General features: G+C 45.7%; 2 protein-coding genes across 3 annotated transcripts in view; one reads left to right on the forward strand and one right to left on the reverse strand.

The window, feature by feature from the left end:
• Positions 1–19,003, forward strand: part of LOC137416504 (synapsin-2) — a 360,597-nt gene that overhangs the window by 204,531 nt on the left and 137,063 nt on the right. For both annotated transcript variants that reach the window (XM_078770286.1, XM_078770287.1), the window contains exons 4-5: positions 8,832–8,988; positions 18,365–18,454. In XM_078770286.1, the coding sequence (XP_078626412.1) occupies positions 8,832–8,988; positions 18,365–18,454 (247 nt within the window). The remainder of the gene's footprint in view (positions 1–8,831; positions 8,989–18,364; positions 18,455–19,003) is intronic.
• LOC144889570 (uncharacterized) overlaps positions 1–19,003 on the reverse strand; it is a 434,610-nt gene that overhangs the window by 148,135 nt on the left and 267,472 nt on the right. The gene's annotated exons all lie outside the window — the stretch shown is intronic.

Raw genomic sequence — 19,003 nt, forward strand, 5'->3', positions numbered from 1 at the left:
GACGCGGACGGGCTTTGCATTTTCAGATGTATCCTAGTTGTTTTTGGGACCACCTGCATACTAAATTTATCGTGATAATTTGTTGGGATGGTGATGTTGACAAAGTTAGGGTTAGAAGGGAAAGTGTAGCAGGAATTTAAAAAATGGTAGAACAAGTGAGTTGGAGAATGGTTTGTTAGCATACTGATGGTTTCATTGTCGTGAATGCAAAGAGGGGCATCGACAGGGCTCAAAGCTTGTCAGATGCTATTCCCCATTTCAAATGCAGATATGGAACTCATGGGATTTCAACCAGTTGGATGAGCCACAGTATGCAAATTTAATATGGCCATAAATGGTGTAAAGATATCGCGAGAGATATGCAAGGTTCATTGATCCGCAGGTGGTTACCTTATTGGAAATGATTCATTGGCTTGAGGGGAAACTATTGGCTGCCATTTCCTGAGGTCATCATTAATTAGACTTGGCAGGTGGTCAAAATGGTTTGCCCTCAGTCCATTAGGTTTATTTGCTTAGTGGATTGTGAGAGTCTCTGCAATAAACTGTTATTCGTCTCACACTCAAACCACTCACACTCACACACTCTCACACTCAGTCCCTGGTGTTGGGCCAGCGGCTAGGGTGCCAGCTTCGGAATCTAAGGATCCTGGATTCGAATCCCGGTCGATCGCTGAATTAACGCCAGGGGGGTTGACTCAGCCTGGTCATGCCTTCCGAGGTCGGCTAATTGAGTACCAGTTCACTGGTAATTCCCTGCTTGTCGTAAAAAGGCGACAAAAAGGGTTGGTGGCAGGAAGAGCATCCGGCCGTAAAACATTGCTTCAAAAAGGGGACCAAAAAACAACAACAACCACGGTCCCCGAAAAAGGCCAACCCCCGCTTTGCGGGAAAAATGGCCTCTAAAGGTGGTTATTTTTTTATATATACTCAAAGCTCACACTCAAACCACACACTCAAACCACACACTCAAGGCTCACACTCAAGCCTCACACTCAAGCCACACACTCAAGGGCCACACACTCAAGCGCCACACACTCAAGCGCCACACACTCAAGCGCCACACACTCAAGCGCCACACTCAACCCTCACACTCAACCCTCACACCCAACCCTCACACTCAACCCTCACACTCAACCCTCACACTCAACCGTCACACGCAACCCTCACACTCAACCCTCACACTCAACCCTCACACTCAACCGTCACACTCAACCCTCACACTCAACCCTCACACTCAACCCTCACACTCAAGCCTCACACTCAAGCTCGGAAAGGACTTCGCTCAATTTTGCTTAAACTATTACTAATTCCTGACCTTTGAGAATAAGGGACTGCTTTTCAGCTGCTATGCTTGATGCAGGGGATACTATATCTGGTACTGATGACATTATACCTGGTACTGAGGACATTATACTTGGTACTGAGGATATTATACCTTGTGCAGAGAATACCTTATCTGGTATTGTGGATGCTATACCTGGTACTTAGGGCATTATACCTAGTACTGAGGACCTTATACCTCGCACTGAGGATATTATACTTTGTGCAGGGAATACCATACCTGGTATTGTGGTTCCTATACCTGGTACTGAGGGCATTATACCTGGTACTGAGGACATTATACCTTGTGCAGAGAATACCTTAAACTGGTATTGTGGATGCTATACCTGGTACTTAGGGCATTATACCTAGTACTGAGGACCTTATACCTCGTACTGAGGATATTATACCTTGTGCAAAGAATACTATACCTGTTACTGAGGACATTATACCTGGCACTGAGGATAGTATACCTGGTACTCAGGATATTATACCTTGTGCAGAGGATACTATAACTGGTACTGAGGATACTATAACTGGTACTGAGGATACTATAACTGGTTCTGAGGATACTATAACTGGAACTGAGGATATTATTCCTGGTACTGAGGATATTATACGTTGAAGCACGGTGCTACGCGCGCGACTTGCTACCAAGGAGGAAGCGGACAACGCGGTGAAACAAAAGTGTCTTTATTGACAAGAGGTCACTGTAGCACGAGCGCGCTCTGGGCTGCGCGCCCAGTGTATATCCTGAGGCCACGCCTACCCCCTCGGGCGTGGCCGCCGCCCACTTGGTGCGCGGAATGATGTCACCATGCCAGTGGGCTTTCGTGTCCATCACATGCGCCCCCCCAGAATTCCCGCGCACCTGGAGGGCCAGTTTGCGGGGCAAACGGATGACCCGGCCAAAGCACCCTCTGGCGACCGGCAGCGTCCGGGGTGCAGGGATCCCAGCTGGGATGCCTCCGGCTGTACCCGGGATGGGTGCCGGACCGGGGGGCGGCGTGCCGGTGGTGCTGGGTGGTGCCGGGGGTCCGCCCGCCCGGGGGGCGGCCCCGACACGGGGGCCTAGCCACCGGCGATGGGTGGTCCACGTCGAGGTGGGCCGGCTTGAGTCGATCCACCGAGACGCGGTCGGGAGTACCGCCGATGTCCAAGTTGAAGAATTTCACCCCGGTCTCCAGCACGCGGAAAGGCCCGTCGTACGGGGGCCGCAGTGGTGTCCGGTGGGCGTCGTGCCGGACGAAGACATACTCCGCGGTGCGAAGCTCCGGGGCGAAGTGCGTGGGTGGGTGCCTGTGGTGCGCCGTCGGCACCGGGGCGAACCTCCAGGCGGTCTCCTGCAGCGCGGAGTGCTCCTGCGCCGCGGACCAAGGTGCCGTGGGGTCGGGGAGGAACTCGCCCGGCACCCGCAGCGGTTGTCCAAAGACCAACTCCGCCGCGGCTGCACACAGGTCCTCCTTGGGCGCCGTCTGGAGGCCTAGCAGGACCCAAGGGAGCCTGTCGACCCAGCCGCCGTCACGGAGGGTGGCCCGGAGCGCGGCCTTCAACGAGCGGTGGAACCGCTCGCACAGGCCATTAGCCTGGGGGTGATAGGCCGTGGTGCGGTGCAGCTGGACCCCGAGCCCCTGCGCGACCGACCCCAGAGCTCCGAGGTGAACTGGGGGCCGCGGTCGGACGAGATGTCCGAGGGGGCGCCGAACCGGGCGACCCAGGTGGCGATGAACGCCTGCGCGACGTCCGCCGCCGTTGTTGACGCCAAAGGCACGGCCTCCGGCCACCGGGTGGTGCGGTCCATCATGGTCAGGACATGGGTGAAACCCCGCGAGGGGGGCAGAGGTCCCACCAGGTCCACGTGAATGTGGTCAAACCGATGTTCCGGCGCCGCAAACGGGGCCAATGGGGCCTGGGTGTGTCGGTGCACCTTCGCACACTGGCACGCGAGGCACGTCATGGCCCAGCCGCGGACGGCCTTCTGGAGGCCATGCCAGACAAACTTATCGGCGGTCAACCTCTGGGAGGCCCTCGTGCCTGGGTGGGACAGGCCGTGGATGGAGTCGAAAATCCGGCGCTGCCAGCGTGCGGGCACGATGGGGCGAGGCCGCCCGAGGGAGACGTCGCACCAGAGGGCCGTGCCCGCGCCGTTGAACGGCACCTCGGTGATGCGGAGGCCCGTAATGGCGGTCCGCAAGGCCTGGACGTCGGGTTCGGCGGCCTGGTCCACCGCCATCCGGGCATAGTCGATGCCGAGGTGGACCACGTGGGCAACGGACAGGGAAAGGCAATCCACCACTGGGTTGCCCTTCCCCACGACGTGCCGGATGTCCGTCGTGTATTTGGACATGGCCGAGAGGTGACGCTGCTGCCGGGCCGACCACGGCTCGGCGACCTTGCCCATCGCGAACACCAGTGGCTTTTGGTCGACGAAGGCCGTGAACGCACGGCCCTCGATCAGATGGCGGAAGTGCCTGACCGCCTGTGGAGCCCGAGCAACTCGCGGTCGAAGGTACTGTACCGGCGTTCGGGCGGGCGAAGCTGCCGGCTGAAGAACGCCAGCGGTTGCCAAGCTCCACGCACCCATTGCTCGTGCACCGCGCCCACCGCGTAGTCCGAGGCGTCGGTGGTGAGGGCGATCGGTGCATCGGGCGCTGGGTGCGCGAGCATGGTGGCGTTAGCCAAGGCGAGCTTCGCGCCCACGAATGCCGCGTCCATCTGCTCGGTCCAGGTGATGTCACCTTTGCCCGGATTCCCCCAGAGGGCCTCGTGCAAGGGGCACAGGAGCTGGGCGATGCGGGGCAGGAAACGGTGGTAAAAGTTTACCATGCCCAGGAACTCCTGGAGCCCCCTGATCGTGCGGGGGCGCGGAAACCCTTTCACCGCCTCCACCTTGGCCGGTAGGGGGACGGCCCCGTGCCTGGTGATGCGGTGCCCCAAAAAGTCGATGTCGGCGACACCAAACCGGCACTTGGCGGGGTTCACGATCAGGCCATGCTGGCCCAGACGTTCGAAGAGCGTGCGGAGATGGTGTAGGTGCTCTTCGCGGGACGCGCTCGCGACGAGGATGTCGTCCAGGTATACCTACACAAAATCCAAGTCACGCAAGATGCTGTCCATGAGGCGCTGGAACGCCTGAGCCGCATTCTTCAAACCGAAGGGCATCCGAAGAAATTCGAAAAGACCGAACGGCCTGATGACAGCCGTCTTCGGGATGTCCTCCGGCCTGACGGGGACCTTGTGGTAACTGCGTATGAGGTCCACCTTCGAGAAGAAGGACATATTCACCAAGTGGGTGGAAAAGTCCTGAATATAGGGGACGGGGTAGCGGTCGGGGGTGGTGGCGTCGTTGAGATGGCGGTAGTCCCCGCACGGTCGCCATCCCCCGCCGGGCTTGGGCACGATGTGGAGCGGCGACGCGCAAGCGCTCTCGGAGCGCCGCACAATGCCGAGCCGCTCCAGCGTAGCAAACTCCGCTTTAGTTACCGCGATCTTCGTCGGCTCGAGGCGGCGTGCCCGGGCGTAGACCGGTGGCCCGGCGGTGGGGATGTGATGTTCCACCCCATGCTTGACGGTCCCCACCGAGAAGGTGGGCCTCGTGAGGGCCGGGAAACGGGCGAGGAGGCGGGTGAATTCGTCCGCTGCCGGAAGCGTGCAGATGAACCTGGCCGGAAGCATGCAGATGAACCTGGCCGGAACCGAGCCGCTCAGCAAGCTGCTCGGCGAACCGCTCGATGAGCCGTTCAGTGAGCTGCTCAACGAGGCGGGCAGCGCGCACGTGAGCAAGCTGAACGTCTCAGCCTGGACAAGCCTTCTGTGCTTGACGTCGACCAACAGGCCATTGGCACAGAGGAAGTCCGCGCCGAGCAGTGCCATAGGCACGTCGGCAGTGACGAACGACCATCGGAAAACCTGCCCTCCGAACCGCAAAGAAAGGCAGCGTTTTCCGTACGTGCGAATGGGCGTACCGTTGGCAGCAAGCAGCATGGGGCCCCGGCCCACGGACTGCTTGTCGGACGTACCGGCGGGAACGACACTCACCGGCACTCCCATGTCGCACAGGTAACGGCGCCCGGATAAGGTGTCCGTTATGTATAGGAGGCTGTTTAATCAGCCGGCGCTCAGTGCCACTACTGAGGGCCGGCCCGGGCGTTTCCCGACCTGCCGAATGAGCACGGCGGGCGACATTGCCGAGCCTCGTGGCCGAACCTAGCGTGGAAATGGCACCAGGTTTGCGGCGAAGCCGGACGCCGTGGTTTCCACGGTGGTGGTGGGCGGGGCGTGGCGGCCGCCACGAGGCACCCCTCGGAGCAGGGGTGGGCACCCGCAGGAGGTTCGGGCTCGGGAGCCGCACCGAAACTCGCCAGCATGTCCAAAGCCGCGTAGTACTTGTCGGCCTCGGCCGCGAATGCACGGGGTTCCGTTGTCGCGGAACCGGCCAACGCGAGGCGGACTCGTGCCGGCAGCTGGCGTCGAAATAACGCCCGGAATAGAGCGTTCGGGGTTTCGTCGCCCATGAGCGACAGCATATGGTCCATTCGGACCGACGGTCGCGTGTCACCGAGCTCGGGGAGGTCCAAGAGGCGTTCGGCCTGTGCGTCCATGGTGAGGCTAAACGTGGCGAGGAGGAGATGCTTGATCGCCCCATACCTGTTGTGGGCCGGTGATTTCCTCAGGCCCGACACGACGCGGGCGGCCGCGCCGGCCCCGAGGGAGGCGACCACGTGGCAGTAGCGTGTCTCGTCCGCCGTGATGTGTCGAAGCCTGAACTGGGCTTCGGCCTGCAGGAACCAGATCTCCGCCTGAGCTTCCCGGAACTCGGGGAGCTTTATCGCTACCGCGTTGGTTGCCATGGCTGTGGTGGGTTCGGGTGGTCAGTGACTGCTGACCAAAATGTCGGAGTCACCAATGAAGCGCGGTGCTACGCGCGCGACTTGCTACCAAGGAGGAAGCGGACAACGCGGTTAAACAAAAGTGTCTTTATTGACAAGAGGTCACTGTAGCACTGGCGCGCTCCGGGCTGCGCGCCCAGTGTATATCCTGGGGCCACGCCTACCCCTCGGGCGTGGCCGCCGCCCACTTGGTGCGCGGAATGATGTCGCCACGCCAGTGGGCTTTCGTGTCCGCCACAACGTCCTGTTACTGCGTATACTATATCTGGTACTGAGGATACTATATCTGTTACTGAGGATACTATATCTGGTGGTAAGGATACCATACTTGGTGCTGAGGATACCATACCTGGTACTGAGGATATTATAATTGGTGCTGAGGATATTATAACTTGTGCTGAGGATATTATACCTCATGCTGAGGATATTATATCTGGTGCTGTGGATTCCATGCCTGGTACTGGGGACATTATACCTGGTATTGAGTATATTGTACCTGGTACTGATCGGATATTGTACCTGGTACTGATCGGATAGTGTACCTGGTATTGAGGCTGTTATGCGTGTTGCTTAGACTGCTAAGTCTGGTGCTATGACTCTTCATCATTGTTCTATACAAAGGCCGATGCCTCATTGACAAAACTTGTTGCTATGGTTACTTAGTATGTTGATACTGCAGTTGTGGGATTCATTCTATGTTTACCTGGCCTGATGATTAGTTTACTGACCATTATTATATATGGTTACATGTCTACTAGGCCTGCTGCCTCATTTACTAATCTCTAGGGAGTAAATGTTACTCCCTAGAGTTTTATCCTGGTAGAAAAAATGGGAAAAGTCATAAAATAATAATTTTACGTTTCACAAAACCATCTGCTGGAATCAAACGACTTAATGGCAGAATTATATTTACGAATGGCTTGTTATGATCGTTTGTTATGAATGAAAATGTTGTTGTGATCACATTTGCTAAGTTCGCCTGTGGGAAGCAAGGCCCAACATGAAATACTCCTATTAGTTCAAATTTGAAGACTCAGATGCCATGAACAGATTGAAGCCAGTAAGTGGCCTATATAGATTCCCATAAGGCTGTTGTGAAGCACACGGCAAGCACAGTGAAAACTTTTAACTCTCATATGACTCGACTTGTCGTTTTTGGAGTGCAAGATAAATCCATAGCTGTATCTAGAAATTCTTCACAATGGTAGCATTCGAGCTTAGGTACGGTCGGGTACGGGTAATAAGGCCCACCAATTCTACGGGACTTACATATAAAGAAGATGCGCTAACGTGCGGAATTCAGTTCACGAAGACTGTGTCGGGCTAGATCAAGTCTGCAAGTGGTCCTGATGGGCTTCATTACCCCCCCAGAATGTGGGTATGGAGGCCCAGACGGAGTAATCGGTTTATTAGCCTGAGCGCTTGAAGCGAAATGCGGGGTTAAGCAATTCGTTCATTTTGTCTATCTGTCTATCTAGACAAATATATGATTAAGGAACTACTTAATTTCAATTGAATTTTATATTTTGAACACAAATTTCAACATGAATCGGAACACTATCTTGCAGTTTAGCAGTACTTTGGCTCCGAAATTGGCAAAATTGTACAAAAATTCAAACAAAACTGAAAATAATTGGAAACTCACTGATTTTAAGGACGTCAAAAAGGACACAAGCAATGGGTATGAAGAACTAATGCAACGTGTAAAAGACGGTGCATCAATGGCGGTTTAAAAAAAACTTTTTTTCTACAGCCTTTTCGAAATTTTTATACAGCCTATTATTTTATTTCAATTTAATTATATATTTGAACACTGTAGAACACAAATGGCCTTCTTGGCACATTTTTAAAAATCTCCAGTTTACCATTACTTGGACAAAATATTATACCATTTTCCACCATCTCGACCAATCAAATCTGCTGCTCGATCTCTCAGGGTCCGATTTTGCATGAGGTGACTATGGGCAGCACTTTGAAAGGTCTGAACGGATGGGCACGAGACTAGACACAGGGAGTCGATTCCGCAGACGAGATAATAGAGGCATTAAAGAATGGAAGTGAAAATTTGCTTGGCATTAGGAAGGGCAACCGGGTATTTGATTCTGGGAGAAAGCATGTGACCTTGGTGGAATGGCGGAGGATGGAGGGTTGAGAGGAGCTAGAAACGAGGCGATGGAAAAACAGAGTCAACCAACTTGTCTGCGGTGGACGACAAGTAGATCTTGAGATTTACCTGCCTCCAATATATTCCAATAACAGTATTTTAACCTGTTTCTTTCTCCATTGATTGGTGGGTGGGTTGGATTCCCATGGCTGCTTACTCTTGCCAACCTGCACATGGCAAGCAAGGTAACTATGCCTAACGCTCCTCAACCAGAGTCCATAAAGGTCTTCATCTTGTGGTTGAATGAAACCGGCTGGTGGAGGTGGCAAGATGCCTTCTGCCTATAAGTTGGTATTTAAATAAATAATATTTGACCCACTAAGCTGTCACATTCCCTAGAGTTGGAAAGGGTTGGATTAAATTGAATTATTTATTTAATAACCTTTTCATTTTGATTCAAACTTTTTGTGCTTGTTTGGCAACTGGAAATGGTGTTCAGGAAATGCATTCCCACACAGGTCCATCAAGCCAGACTTTGTGCTCATTCGGCAGCATGCCCTCAACATGGCGAACGGGCAGGACAACCGTGGCATTCTCTTAGGCCTACAATATGGCGGAGTTCCCTCGACGAACTCGCTGCAGGCTGCGTGTGCTTTCTGCGACAAGCCCTGGGTGGTATGCTCCGCACAACGGTCACCTTACATATGTTCCAAAATAGTCTTAAATAAACGAGATATTCTTTCTATTGTTTTGCTCCTTTTGTTCTATTGTTCCTTTTGTTCCGTTGCGTCCTCATCGGTTCAATGTTCCAGCTCTTCCACGATTCTTAACTCTATATATATATACAAAAAAGTAAACATCAAGATCTGTCCCAATATTTATCTTGGGCTGCGAATCAACATAATGGGATCCAGTACCAAGTATGTGGCAGGGCCAGAAACTCTCCTTGAGCTCTTCTTGAATTAATGGTGAGACATAAGGAAAATGAATTTGAAATCGACCAAGAAAATCTTGCAATTCCTCCTACTATTTGTCTGCATTTTCAGGAATGTCCAACGATGGGTTTCATCCTTTCTGGTAGGAATAAATGATGTTCGCAGCCGCAGGCACCGTGGTAACGACTGCAGAAAGAATGGTTTTGCATTGGTATAAAAAGGTCGTTTGATCTCCAGACATAGTGCATTAAAGAGGATGGAAATGATGTTGGATCCCTTGGGGCATTAATACATTTGGCCAACGCTCCTGTCTATGACATAGGTGGCTGTGACAGAACCTCCGAGATGACCTTTGTAAGTAATTACAATACAAGCTAGAGGGCTTCAATCGGAGATCGCTGATGGTTCCCAGTTTCACTAATTTGTAATATTCGCCTATTGGTAGCACTTGAAATTTTGCTTCATGAAAACAAACGTATTTTTTCCGAAAAGCGGGACACCATGGACACTAAGACTATAATCCTTAATGCCTCCCTCCAGGAACCATGATAACTAAAAAATAGAATAACGGAAAACCAAATAACCAAAAAATTAAATAACGGAAAAATGATATAATTTAAAATAAAAATTGAAAATTGAAAAAAATGAAGTAAAACAAGTGAAAAACTAAATAATTTCAGAATTGAAAATTAAATAATAACAATTGAAATTAATAAATAATTATTTATTTATTTATATTTAAATCTAAAATCTAAAATTTATATTTAAATTTAAAATTTATATTTAAAATTTATATTTAAAATTAATAATTTATTATTATTAATAAATAATTATTTTATTAATTATAATTAATAAATTATAATTGAAATTGATTAAATACAATTATAATTGAAAATTGGAGAAAAAAGAAACAAATGAAAATTAAATAATTAAAAGTCCAAAAATTTAACAATTAAAAAATTAATAAATGGTGCCAAAAAGCGGGACACCTCGGACACCGAGACTAAACCTTAATGCCTCCTTCTGGGACCCATAGTAATTTAAAAATTGAATAATGGAAAAAACTAGTTGATAAAAAATTAAATAATGGAAAAATGAAATAATAGATAATTGAAAAATATTTAAATAATTGAAAATATAAATTGAAAATTGAAAAACTAGATAATTAAATAATCGAAAATTTAAAATAATAATGCAATGGAAATTAATTAATAATTGAAAATTGGAGAAAAATAAATAAATGTATATTAAACAATTAAAAATCGAAAAAATAATCCTTTTTTTTTTAATGCAAAAAAGCGGGATGCCACGGGCACCAAGACCTTAATGAAAGAAGAAACCTTAATGCCTCCCTCTGGGTACCATAGTAATGAATAAATTGAACAAGGGAAAGACAAAATAATAAATAAATAAATAAAATAATGGAAAAATGAAATAATTGAAAATTGAAAGATATTTTATTACTGTCATTGAAAATAAAAATTGAAAATTGGAAAAATTAAGCAATTGAACAATTGAAAAGCAAAATAATTAAACAATCGAAAAATTTAATAATAATACAATGGAAATGAATAAATAAATGAAAATTGGAGAAAACATAAACAAGTGAAAATTAAATACAGTAATTTAAAACCTAAAAAATAAAAAAAAATGAAAAAAAACAAGTAGAGTTACATTCAATGTACACCACTCCCATGCCAAATTAATAAATAATAATCATAAAATAATTATTTTCTAATCAATTGGCTAATATACCTGAACCACCACTGTTTCATGGGAATCTGTAACTTTTTGAAAATTAAGTAATGAATAAATCGATAATAACTAAGCAATTAATCAATTAATCGATTAATAAAAAAATTAAAAATACCGTTTTGCCAAAGCTCTTCTTCATTATTGTGCTCAAATTTTAGTTTCCTAGCTCAAAGGATGGCTGAGAAATCGCCCGTTCAAACAAGAAAGAAACAAGTACAGATACATTCAAAGTACACCACCACATGCCAAATAAATAAATAACATCCTCCAGTGCTCGGTATTGCCGGGGTGCCTTCGGCGCCCGGCGATGCCACTATGTAGCACATAACGACGGTATTGGGAGGGAGATGTGTACAATAATTGATTGATTGTGTAATTAAAATAAATAAATAGAAATAGTAAAATCATTAATTTCTTTACCAATTGGCTAGTAGCATACCCAAACCACCAGTATTTCATCCTAAGCTGTACTTTTTTGAAAATTAATTAAATACTTAATTCATCCAAAAATTTAAATAATTCCGCTATTATTTGATGAATCAATAAGTAATTAATCGATTAATCGCTTAATCAATCAAAAATACCCTTTAGAGCCAAATCACTTGGTCACTGTCACGTCCAAAAATCAGCTGCCTAACTCAAAAGTTGCCTGAGATATTGCCCAGATGAGAAAGGAAATAAATAAGTATTTAATAAATTGATAATAATTAAGTAAGGAATAAATTAATCAATTAAGTGATTAATAAAAAAAATTTTAAATACTGTTTTTGCCAAAGCACTTGCTCACTATTGTGCCCAAACTTCAGCTTCCTAGCTCAAAGGATGGCTGATATATCGCCCGGACAAACAAGAAAACAAAAACAAACAGAGTGAAAACCGAGCCCTTTCAGTGGGCATCATCCCCAGGCCCCCTTTGGTGCCTGGTGATGACGTCATGCATTGCCTGGAGAAGGAATAGGGTGGAGCGGAGTACAAAAAGCAAAACACCACGGAACATACCAAGATTAAACATTTAGTGTCTCCCTTCGGGAAGCATTACTCGTTACCTCCGCCACCAAAGGTGGATGGATGTTATGTTTTCACCACTGTCTGTCTGTCTGTTTGTTTGTTACTTGCAAAATCGAAGATTTTAAAAGTATATTGGTCGGTTCCATTTGTGGTTCTGTCTGTTTGTCTGTTTGCCACCGGCCTACAGGTCACAATTCTAAACCAATCGTCACGAAACTTCACCAAGTTGTATAAGTCGTCCCAATTGAGAAGCCTATTGATTTTGAGGTCAAAGGTCAAAGGTCATCTGGAGGTAATATTTCTAAAATCGCCATTTTAAATCTGAGACTTGAAAATTGAATAGCATTTGTATATCAAGTCAATAAATTGGGAAATGAACTATTTTTGAGGTCAAAAGGTCAAAGGTCAACTTAAGGTCAAATTTAAAAAATCATCAATTTTCATCTAAAAAGCTGTCAATTCTCAACCGATTGACTTTAAAATTGAACAGCATTTGCATATCGAGTCAGCAAATTGGGAAACATACTATTTTTTAGGTCAAAAGGTCAATGGTCAACTCAAGGTCAAATTTTAAAAATCATCAATTTTCATCTAAAAAGCCGTCAATTCTCAACCGATTGACTTGAAAATTGAACAGCATTTGCATATCGAGTCACTAAATTGGGAAACACTATTTTTTAGGTCGAGGTCAAAGGTCAACTCAAGGTTAAACTTCCAAAATCATCACTTTTTATCTGAAAAAACCATCAATTTTCATCCGATTGACTTGAAAATTGAACAGCATTTGCACATTGAGTCACTAAATAGGGAAACTAACTATTTTTGAGGTCAAAAGATCAAAGGTCAACTCAAGGTCAACCTTCCAAAATCATCATTTTCATCTGAAAAATCGTCAATTTTCCTCCTATTGACCCGAGCTTTGATCAAGATTGTCAATTTTTATCTTGATGAAATGGACAATTTGCTGTATCAATGGAATATTTTTTCTTGCAGAGGGGGGGGGGGCGTATTTTGCAAGTATCGTGCTCCGCATGACGTCTTCTAGTTTGTTTGTCTGTCTGTGCATTTGTGAACAAAATATCTCAAAACTTGTGGACGGATTTGGATGAAATTTGGCAGACAGGTAACATGTGACAGTGACAGCGACAAGGGCTAAATGATTAGATTTTGGTGAAGATCCGGATTCCGATCCGGCTACTAGAATTTTTGAGCGATTATTCACCATTGGGAGATAGGGCCAAAAAACGATACGTAGCAGGATATCTCAAAAGGTTGTGGCAGGATATCTCAAAGATACATACGATACGATACATACGATACGAAGATACATACGATACGATACATAGCAGGATATCTCAAAAGGTTGTGGCAGGATATCTCAAAGATACATACAATATATACGATACGAAGATAAATACGATACGATACATAGCAGGTTATCTCAAAAATTTGTGGACGGATTTGGACGAAACTTGGTGGAACGGTTGGGTGTCTGACAAGGACGATTTGATTCGATTTTGGTGAAAATCTGAATATGTATTTGGATACGAGAATTATTTAATTTTTGCAGTAATTCTTCACCATTGGGAGATGGGGCCCAAAACTATACAAAGCAGGGTATCTCAAATAGTTATGGACGGATTTGGACGAAACTTGTTGGACAGGTTGTGTGTGTGACGAGGAAGAATCGATTCAAATTTGGTGAAGATCCGGATCCAGCTAGTATAATTTTTAAAGTGGTGCTTCACCTTTGAGTGATATGGCCAACCAAGTGGAGGTATGCTCTCTACTGAGTGGCGTTCGAGTTTCTGCACTGTTCTAGCCTTACCTGTGCTGATCAAATGCTAACTTCCTATATTCTACCTTAAAGTGGTCAAATCCTACCTACCTTAAAGTCAAACTAACTTTTCTTTGTTCTGGTACAAAACAGATCCATTCACATCGCTCGACCACACTCCTCCAGAAATAACCTTCCTCAGAGCATTCATTAACCCAGCTTTTCGCCGCAACAGCGATGTGCGAGTTCGTGCTGAGGATTTCGTTGTCTTGGGACATAAACCACTCAACGAACCCCACCTGCTTCCTGTATCTTCTGCTCTCATTTTTGGCTGTGCACTCACCACCTGAGTTTTATCCGTTGAAGCAATTACCAGGAAGCGACTTGCCTCGGAAGCCAGCCACTCTGATAGGAACTTGCAGTCAAGCCAGAAAGTTCTAAGCATTGGGTTTCTGTCCTCAGACAAGCCAGAATACAGCATTAGCTCCACCTGAGGCCTTCCAACATCCCAAAAAAACTTGGTGGTAGTTGAGCAAGTCTGTGTCTGGAATATGTTCCTTATCTCCTCCTCTCTGCTCATTTGCAGAGAAGGCCAAGGTCGCTAATCCCTATCTTCCTGTTCCTTGGCTCGGTGCTGCTACTTCCCATGTTGTCACGCTGGAAGTCCTTATAATACGAATTCCCTGGGAAGGAAGTTCAATACAGGAGGTCACTAGAGCACAATGGTTACCAACCTATAATTGTTTTGTCCATGCTATCTCCTTTTTAAATGCTGAACGTCACATCATGTGAATTCATAGTTTGTTTCACAGTTCAAAAGGAATTGCTTTCTTTCTTTTGAGAGTAATATCAACCTACCGAAGTACGGAGCAGCCATCTTGCTAGAACCTCTCATTGAAATTGCTGATGTATGTCTGGTACCAGATTTTTCACCTGGACCATCAGCTTTCACATCAAGATGGGCAAAAATACTTAAATATAGACAACCGTGTTTGTTTCAACTCACGACTGCACACATCCTTTGTGAAATCCCAACAAGTTTATACCGCAACACTCCAGTTTCTTATTATTATTATTATTATTCTTCCTCCGAGTGCAGCAGAAGGCTGTGCAGTAGCTTCATTGGCTGAGGCTGCGATGCAATGCTCTCTTTTTTTATTGTTTTTTTGTACACTTAGTCGAGGCTCATATAAGGGAAGAGGGAAGCACGACAACAGTAGGGAACAGGGTTATCAGGAAATCTGTGGAAGGGAGAGGGCTGGGGCAGGGTAGACAGGATAAACAATATGGCTACAGGGACTTTCAGGAAAGAAAACGGGGAATTTGAAGAGGTGGGTTTAGGGTGGATTAACTGGCAGAATTGGGAAGATTTGAAGGAGAAATAAGGGGACTGGGGTGAAAACAAAAGGGCTGAAGGTAGTGGGGAGAAAAGACAATTAAAAAACACAATTGTGGACTCAAACTAGGAAAATGTAGGCCTCAAAGACCTGGCACGAAAAGTCTGATGAATACTTACAAATTGGCACAAGTTTTAAAACAATAAGTACAAAAAGTTTTAATTAAAACAAAAGCCGCGTCGATGTTACACAATGCCTAGATGCAGCTGTGCCTATAACGTCGATGTTATAGGCACAGGACATTCCTATTGATTCGATTACTTGATGTTATTTTTGTGCAAAGTGAAAATATATCTCGGCAATTTCCCGTGTGTGGCGACGAATTTTTAATATATCTCGGCATTTTCCCGTCTGTTATTTCAGGCGGTGTATGACTGACCATGCCGCGATTTAAAAAATATATATCTCGGCAATTTCCCGTGTGTGGCGACACGTGAACGAAGATATGCTCCTCTCTCCACATTATTGTGATGACGTATAAATTAAATATTTCATCGTGACGATTGTCATCAAATGGACGAATTTTTAATACTAGGGCATTGCCCGTACTATATCTATATCTAAAATTATATCCCCCCCCTCTATTTACATGAAATGGTTTGGTCCAAAGCGAACGGCTTGCGAGTACGGTGACAATCCCCCCCCCTCTATTTACATGCAATGGTTTGGTCCAAAGCGAACGGCTTCCGGAGTTTGGTAAAGAAATCGCCATCGCGTGCACAAACGCGCAGGAAAGCGAATGAATCGCAAATTCGGTTTTATTAGTTTTAAAACATAGTTTAACGCCAACATAGTTTGCAAACGTGAAATAAATGAATACGCTCTCAAATGTGCCATCCGAGGCAGAGTGTGTCCTCCACGTTCGGCACACGCGATCGTTCGCTGCTCTCTGATTGGTTGAATCGTTTTTTGGACATAGCTCGGTAAGTAATTGTCCGATTAATATGAAACCTTGAAAAGGCACATCCTCGGGTCCCCAGCAATATACCTGGCAAGTTAAAAGTATATCGGACCCGTGGTTGTCGAGAAACAGCGGTCACAGACAAACAAACAAACGTACAGACAGACAGACAGAGATTACTGGAATTATAGATAGATATCTCGGCATTTTCCCATCTGTTATTTCAGGCGGTGTATGACTGACCATGCCGTGATTGTAAAAAAATATATCTCGGCAATTTCTCGTGTGTAGCGACACGTGAACGAAGCTATGCTCCTCTCTCCACATTATTGTGACGACGTATAAATTAAATATTTCATCGTGACGATTGTCATCAAATGGACGAATTTTTAATATATCTCGGCATTTTCCCGTCTGTTATTTCGGGCGGTGTATGACTGAGCATGCCGCGATTTAAACAAAATATATATATATATCTCGGCATTTTCCCATCTCTTATTTCGGGCGGTGTATGACTGAGCATGCCGCGATTTAAAAAAAAAAAATCTCAATGGACTTGAAGTTACAGGCCTTTGAGAATTAATTTCTTTCTATAAAGGGCAACTTTCATCGGATTTCTTTCCCGTTTTTTTTCAACCGAGTCTAAAACTATGTTAGCGACTGTGAAAAATGAAATGATATATCGAATTTGATTTGAAATAAAACTGTGTGAGAGAGGAAGACACCACGGGCCTACAAAACAGGCCTCAAAGCTATGCGAGTTAATAAAATGGTGGATATTTGTTTATATGAAGCCTCTCCCACAATGGGTGGAGCTATGGTTCCCAGAATGGGTGGAGCTTTGAGGTTTTGTCTTCTCTGCAAGAACAAGAAGAAGAAGAAGCAGAAGAAGAAGAAGAACAACAACAACAACAGCAGAGGGTAGTGGGGAGAAAAGACAATTAAAAGCGTCTATGAGCAGCGTCTGCGACGCGGCTAAAAACCGAACTGGAAGCACACAGTAAACACACAGACACCAAAATAAACAGACAAAGCTACCAGGAGTACTTAATTATCTTTGAGGAATTTGGTAGAGTCGAAAAACGGCACGACCGAGCTCAAGGAACCGGACCCGGAAGTGCGGAACCGGAACTTGACTGGACATATTTGATGGAAGATAGTGTGTTTCTTCTTCTTCTTCTTCTTTCGTATACAGCACAATGCTGTGGCTGGCATAATTTTTGGGGGTGAAGCTATGCCACTGTGATGCAGTGTAGGTTAGAGCAGGAATTTGTAATTTATTCAGGGTACCGTCGATAGCTCGCCTACTCTTCGCGAAGGATACCTTGGGATCTTTAACGTCCACCAACTAATTCCGGCAGACACGAGGCCATTTTAACGTCCATCCGAGGGGCAGCGCACACATTGATGAATCACCTGCCTGTGAAACATCGGGATGGCATTTTGTAGTCGATTTTGGTGAAGATCTGAATATGGATTCGGATATGATCATTATTTAATTTTTTAAGTGATTCTTCACCATTGAGTGATATGGCCAACCAGGCGGAGGTATACTCTCTACTGAGTGCCGTTCTAGTTTTCTCGTTTTATTATTCTTTTATTTTTCCCTTCATAAAAATGTTGCGTGGATGGTTGTTGGTGGATGTAAAAAATCCCACGGTGTCTTTTTCCGAAGAGTAGTAGAGTTATCGTCGGCCCCCTGAACAAATTACTGCACGCATCATCTTCAGTTAAATGTGAGGCCTGGTCAACTTATTTGTGAAAGATTTGGGCCAAAAACGTTTTGCTGGGCGAGCTGACAAGAGGATGGGAATAATTATAGTAGTAGTAGTAGTAGTAGTAGTAGTAGTAGTAGTAGTAGTAGTAGTAGTAGTAGTAGTAGTAGTAGTAGTGGTAGTAGTAGTAGTAGTAGTAGTAGTAGTAGTAGTAGTATCATCATCATCATCAGTAGAGCTTGGTCATGAAGTAGAACTCTCAAAGAGAAGTGGCTCCGTATCTTTGTATGCCGGTCAGGTAAGCTGTGCAGACACTTTGCGAAAGCTATTTGAGTGTGAGATAGGCTGGTGTAAATCCGGCTGACCTTTCGCTCCTGGCCTTTCAGGGTAGAAATCCATTTTCTTAATCTGCTCAGACAAACAAGAACTGCCTAAAAGCCCCTTCCGTTTCTGCGCTTTTAGCTGTCGTTATCTAATATGTTTTGTAACACCGACTGTGCAGACTAATTGGATGGATAATGTTGAGTAAACATTGATGTGCAGACTCCCTGTCTGTGTTGCAGTTTTCACAGTTGATTGGGATGTACAAGCACTTGGGAGCAGAAAAGTTTCCTCTCATCGAGCAGACCTTCTACTCGAGCCATCATGCCATGGTGAGCATCACTATCGGCAACACTTGCCTTTTTATGCCTCCTCCGACGAAGTCGACAGAAACATTATGTTTTCAGGTTGTCCGTCCGTCCGTCCGTGATAGGCTTTCATTACCGCGATAACTTGAAAACGGTTGAAGGGATCTTGGTCAAACTTGGTGCACGTAGGAAAATGAGGTAAAGATGAACTGATTCGATTTTGTGGTCACGAGGTCAAATGCCAAAGATCAGAGGTCATGTTCGGTAAAAATCCTGTTACCGCCATACCTTGTGAACCAGAGATGGGTTTCTGACCAAATTTGGTACAATTACAAAGAATGAGGTACAGATGAATTGATTAGATTTTGGGATCAAGAGGGCAAAGGTCAAAGTCTGTAATAGGTATATAACTTGAGAATGGCTAAAGTGATCTAATTCAAACTTGGTGCAGGTATGTATAATGATGCAAAGTTTAACTGATTAGATTTTGGGGTCAAGAGGTCAAAGGTGAAAGTCTGTAATAGGTCTATAACTTGAGAACGACTGAAGTGATCTAATTCAAACTTGGTACAG

Source organism: Myxine glutinosa, chromosome 1 (assembly GCF_964187855.1).
Source record: "Myxine glutinosa chromosome 1, kmMyxGlut1.1, whole genome shotgun sequence".
In the NCBI taxonomy this organism is placed as follows: Eukaryota; Metazoa; Chordata; class Myxini; order Myxiniformes; family Myxinidae; genus Myxine; species Myxine glutinosa.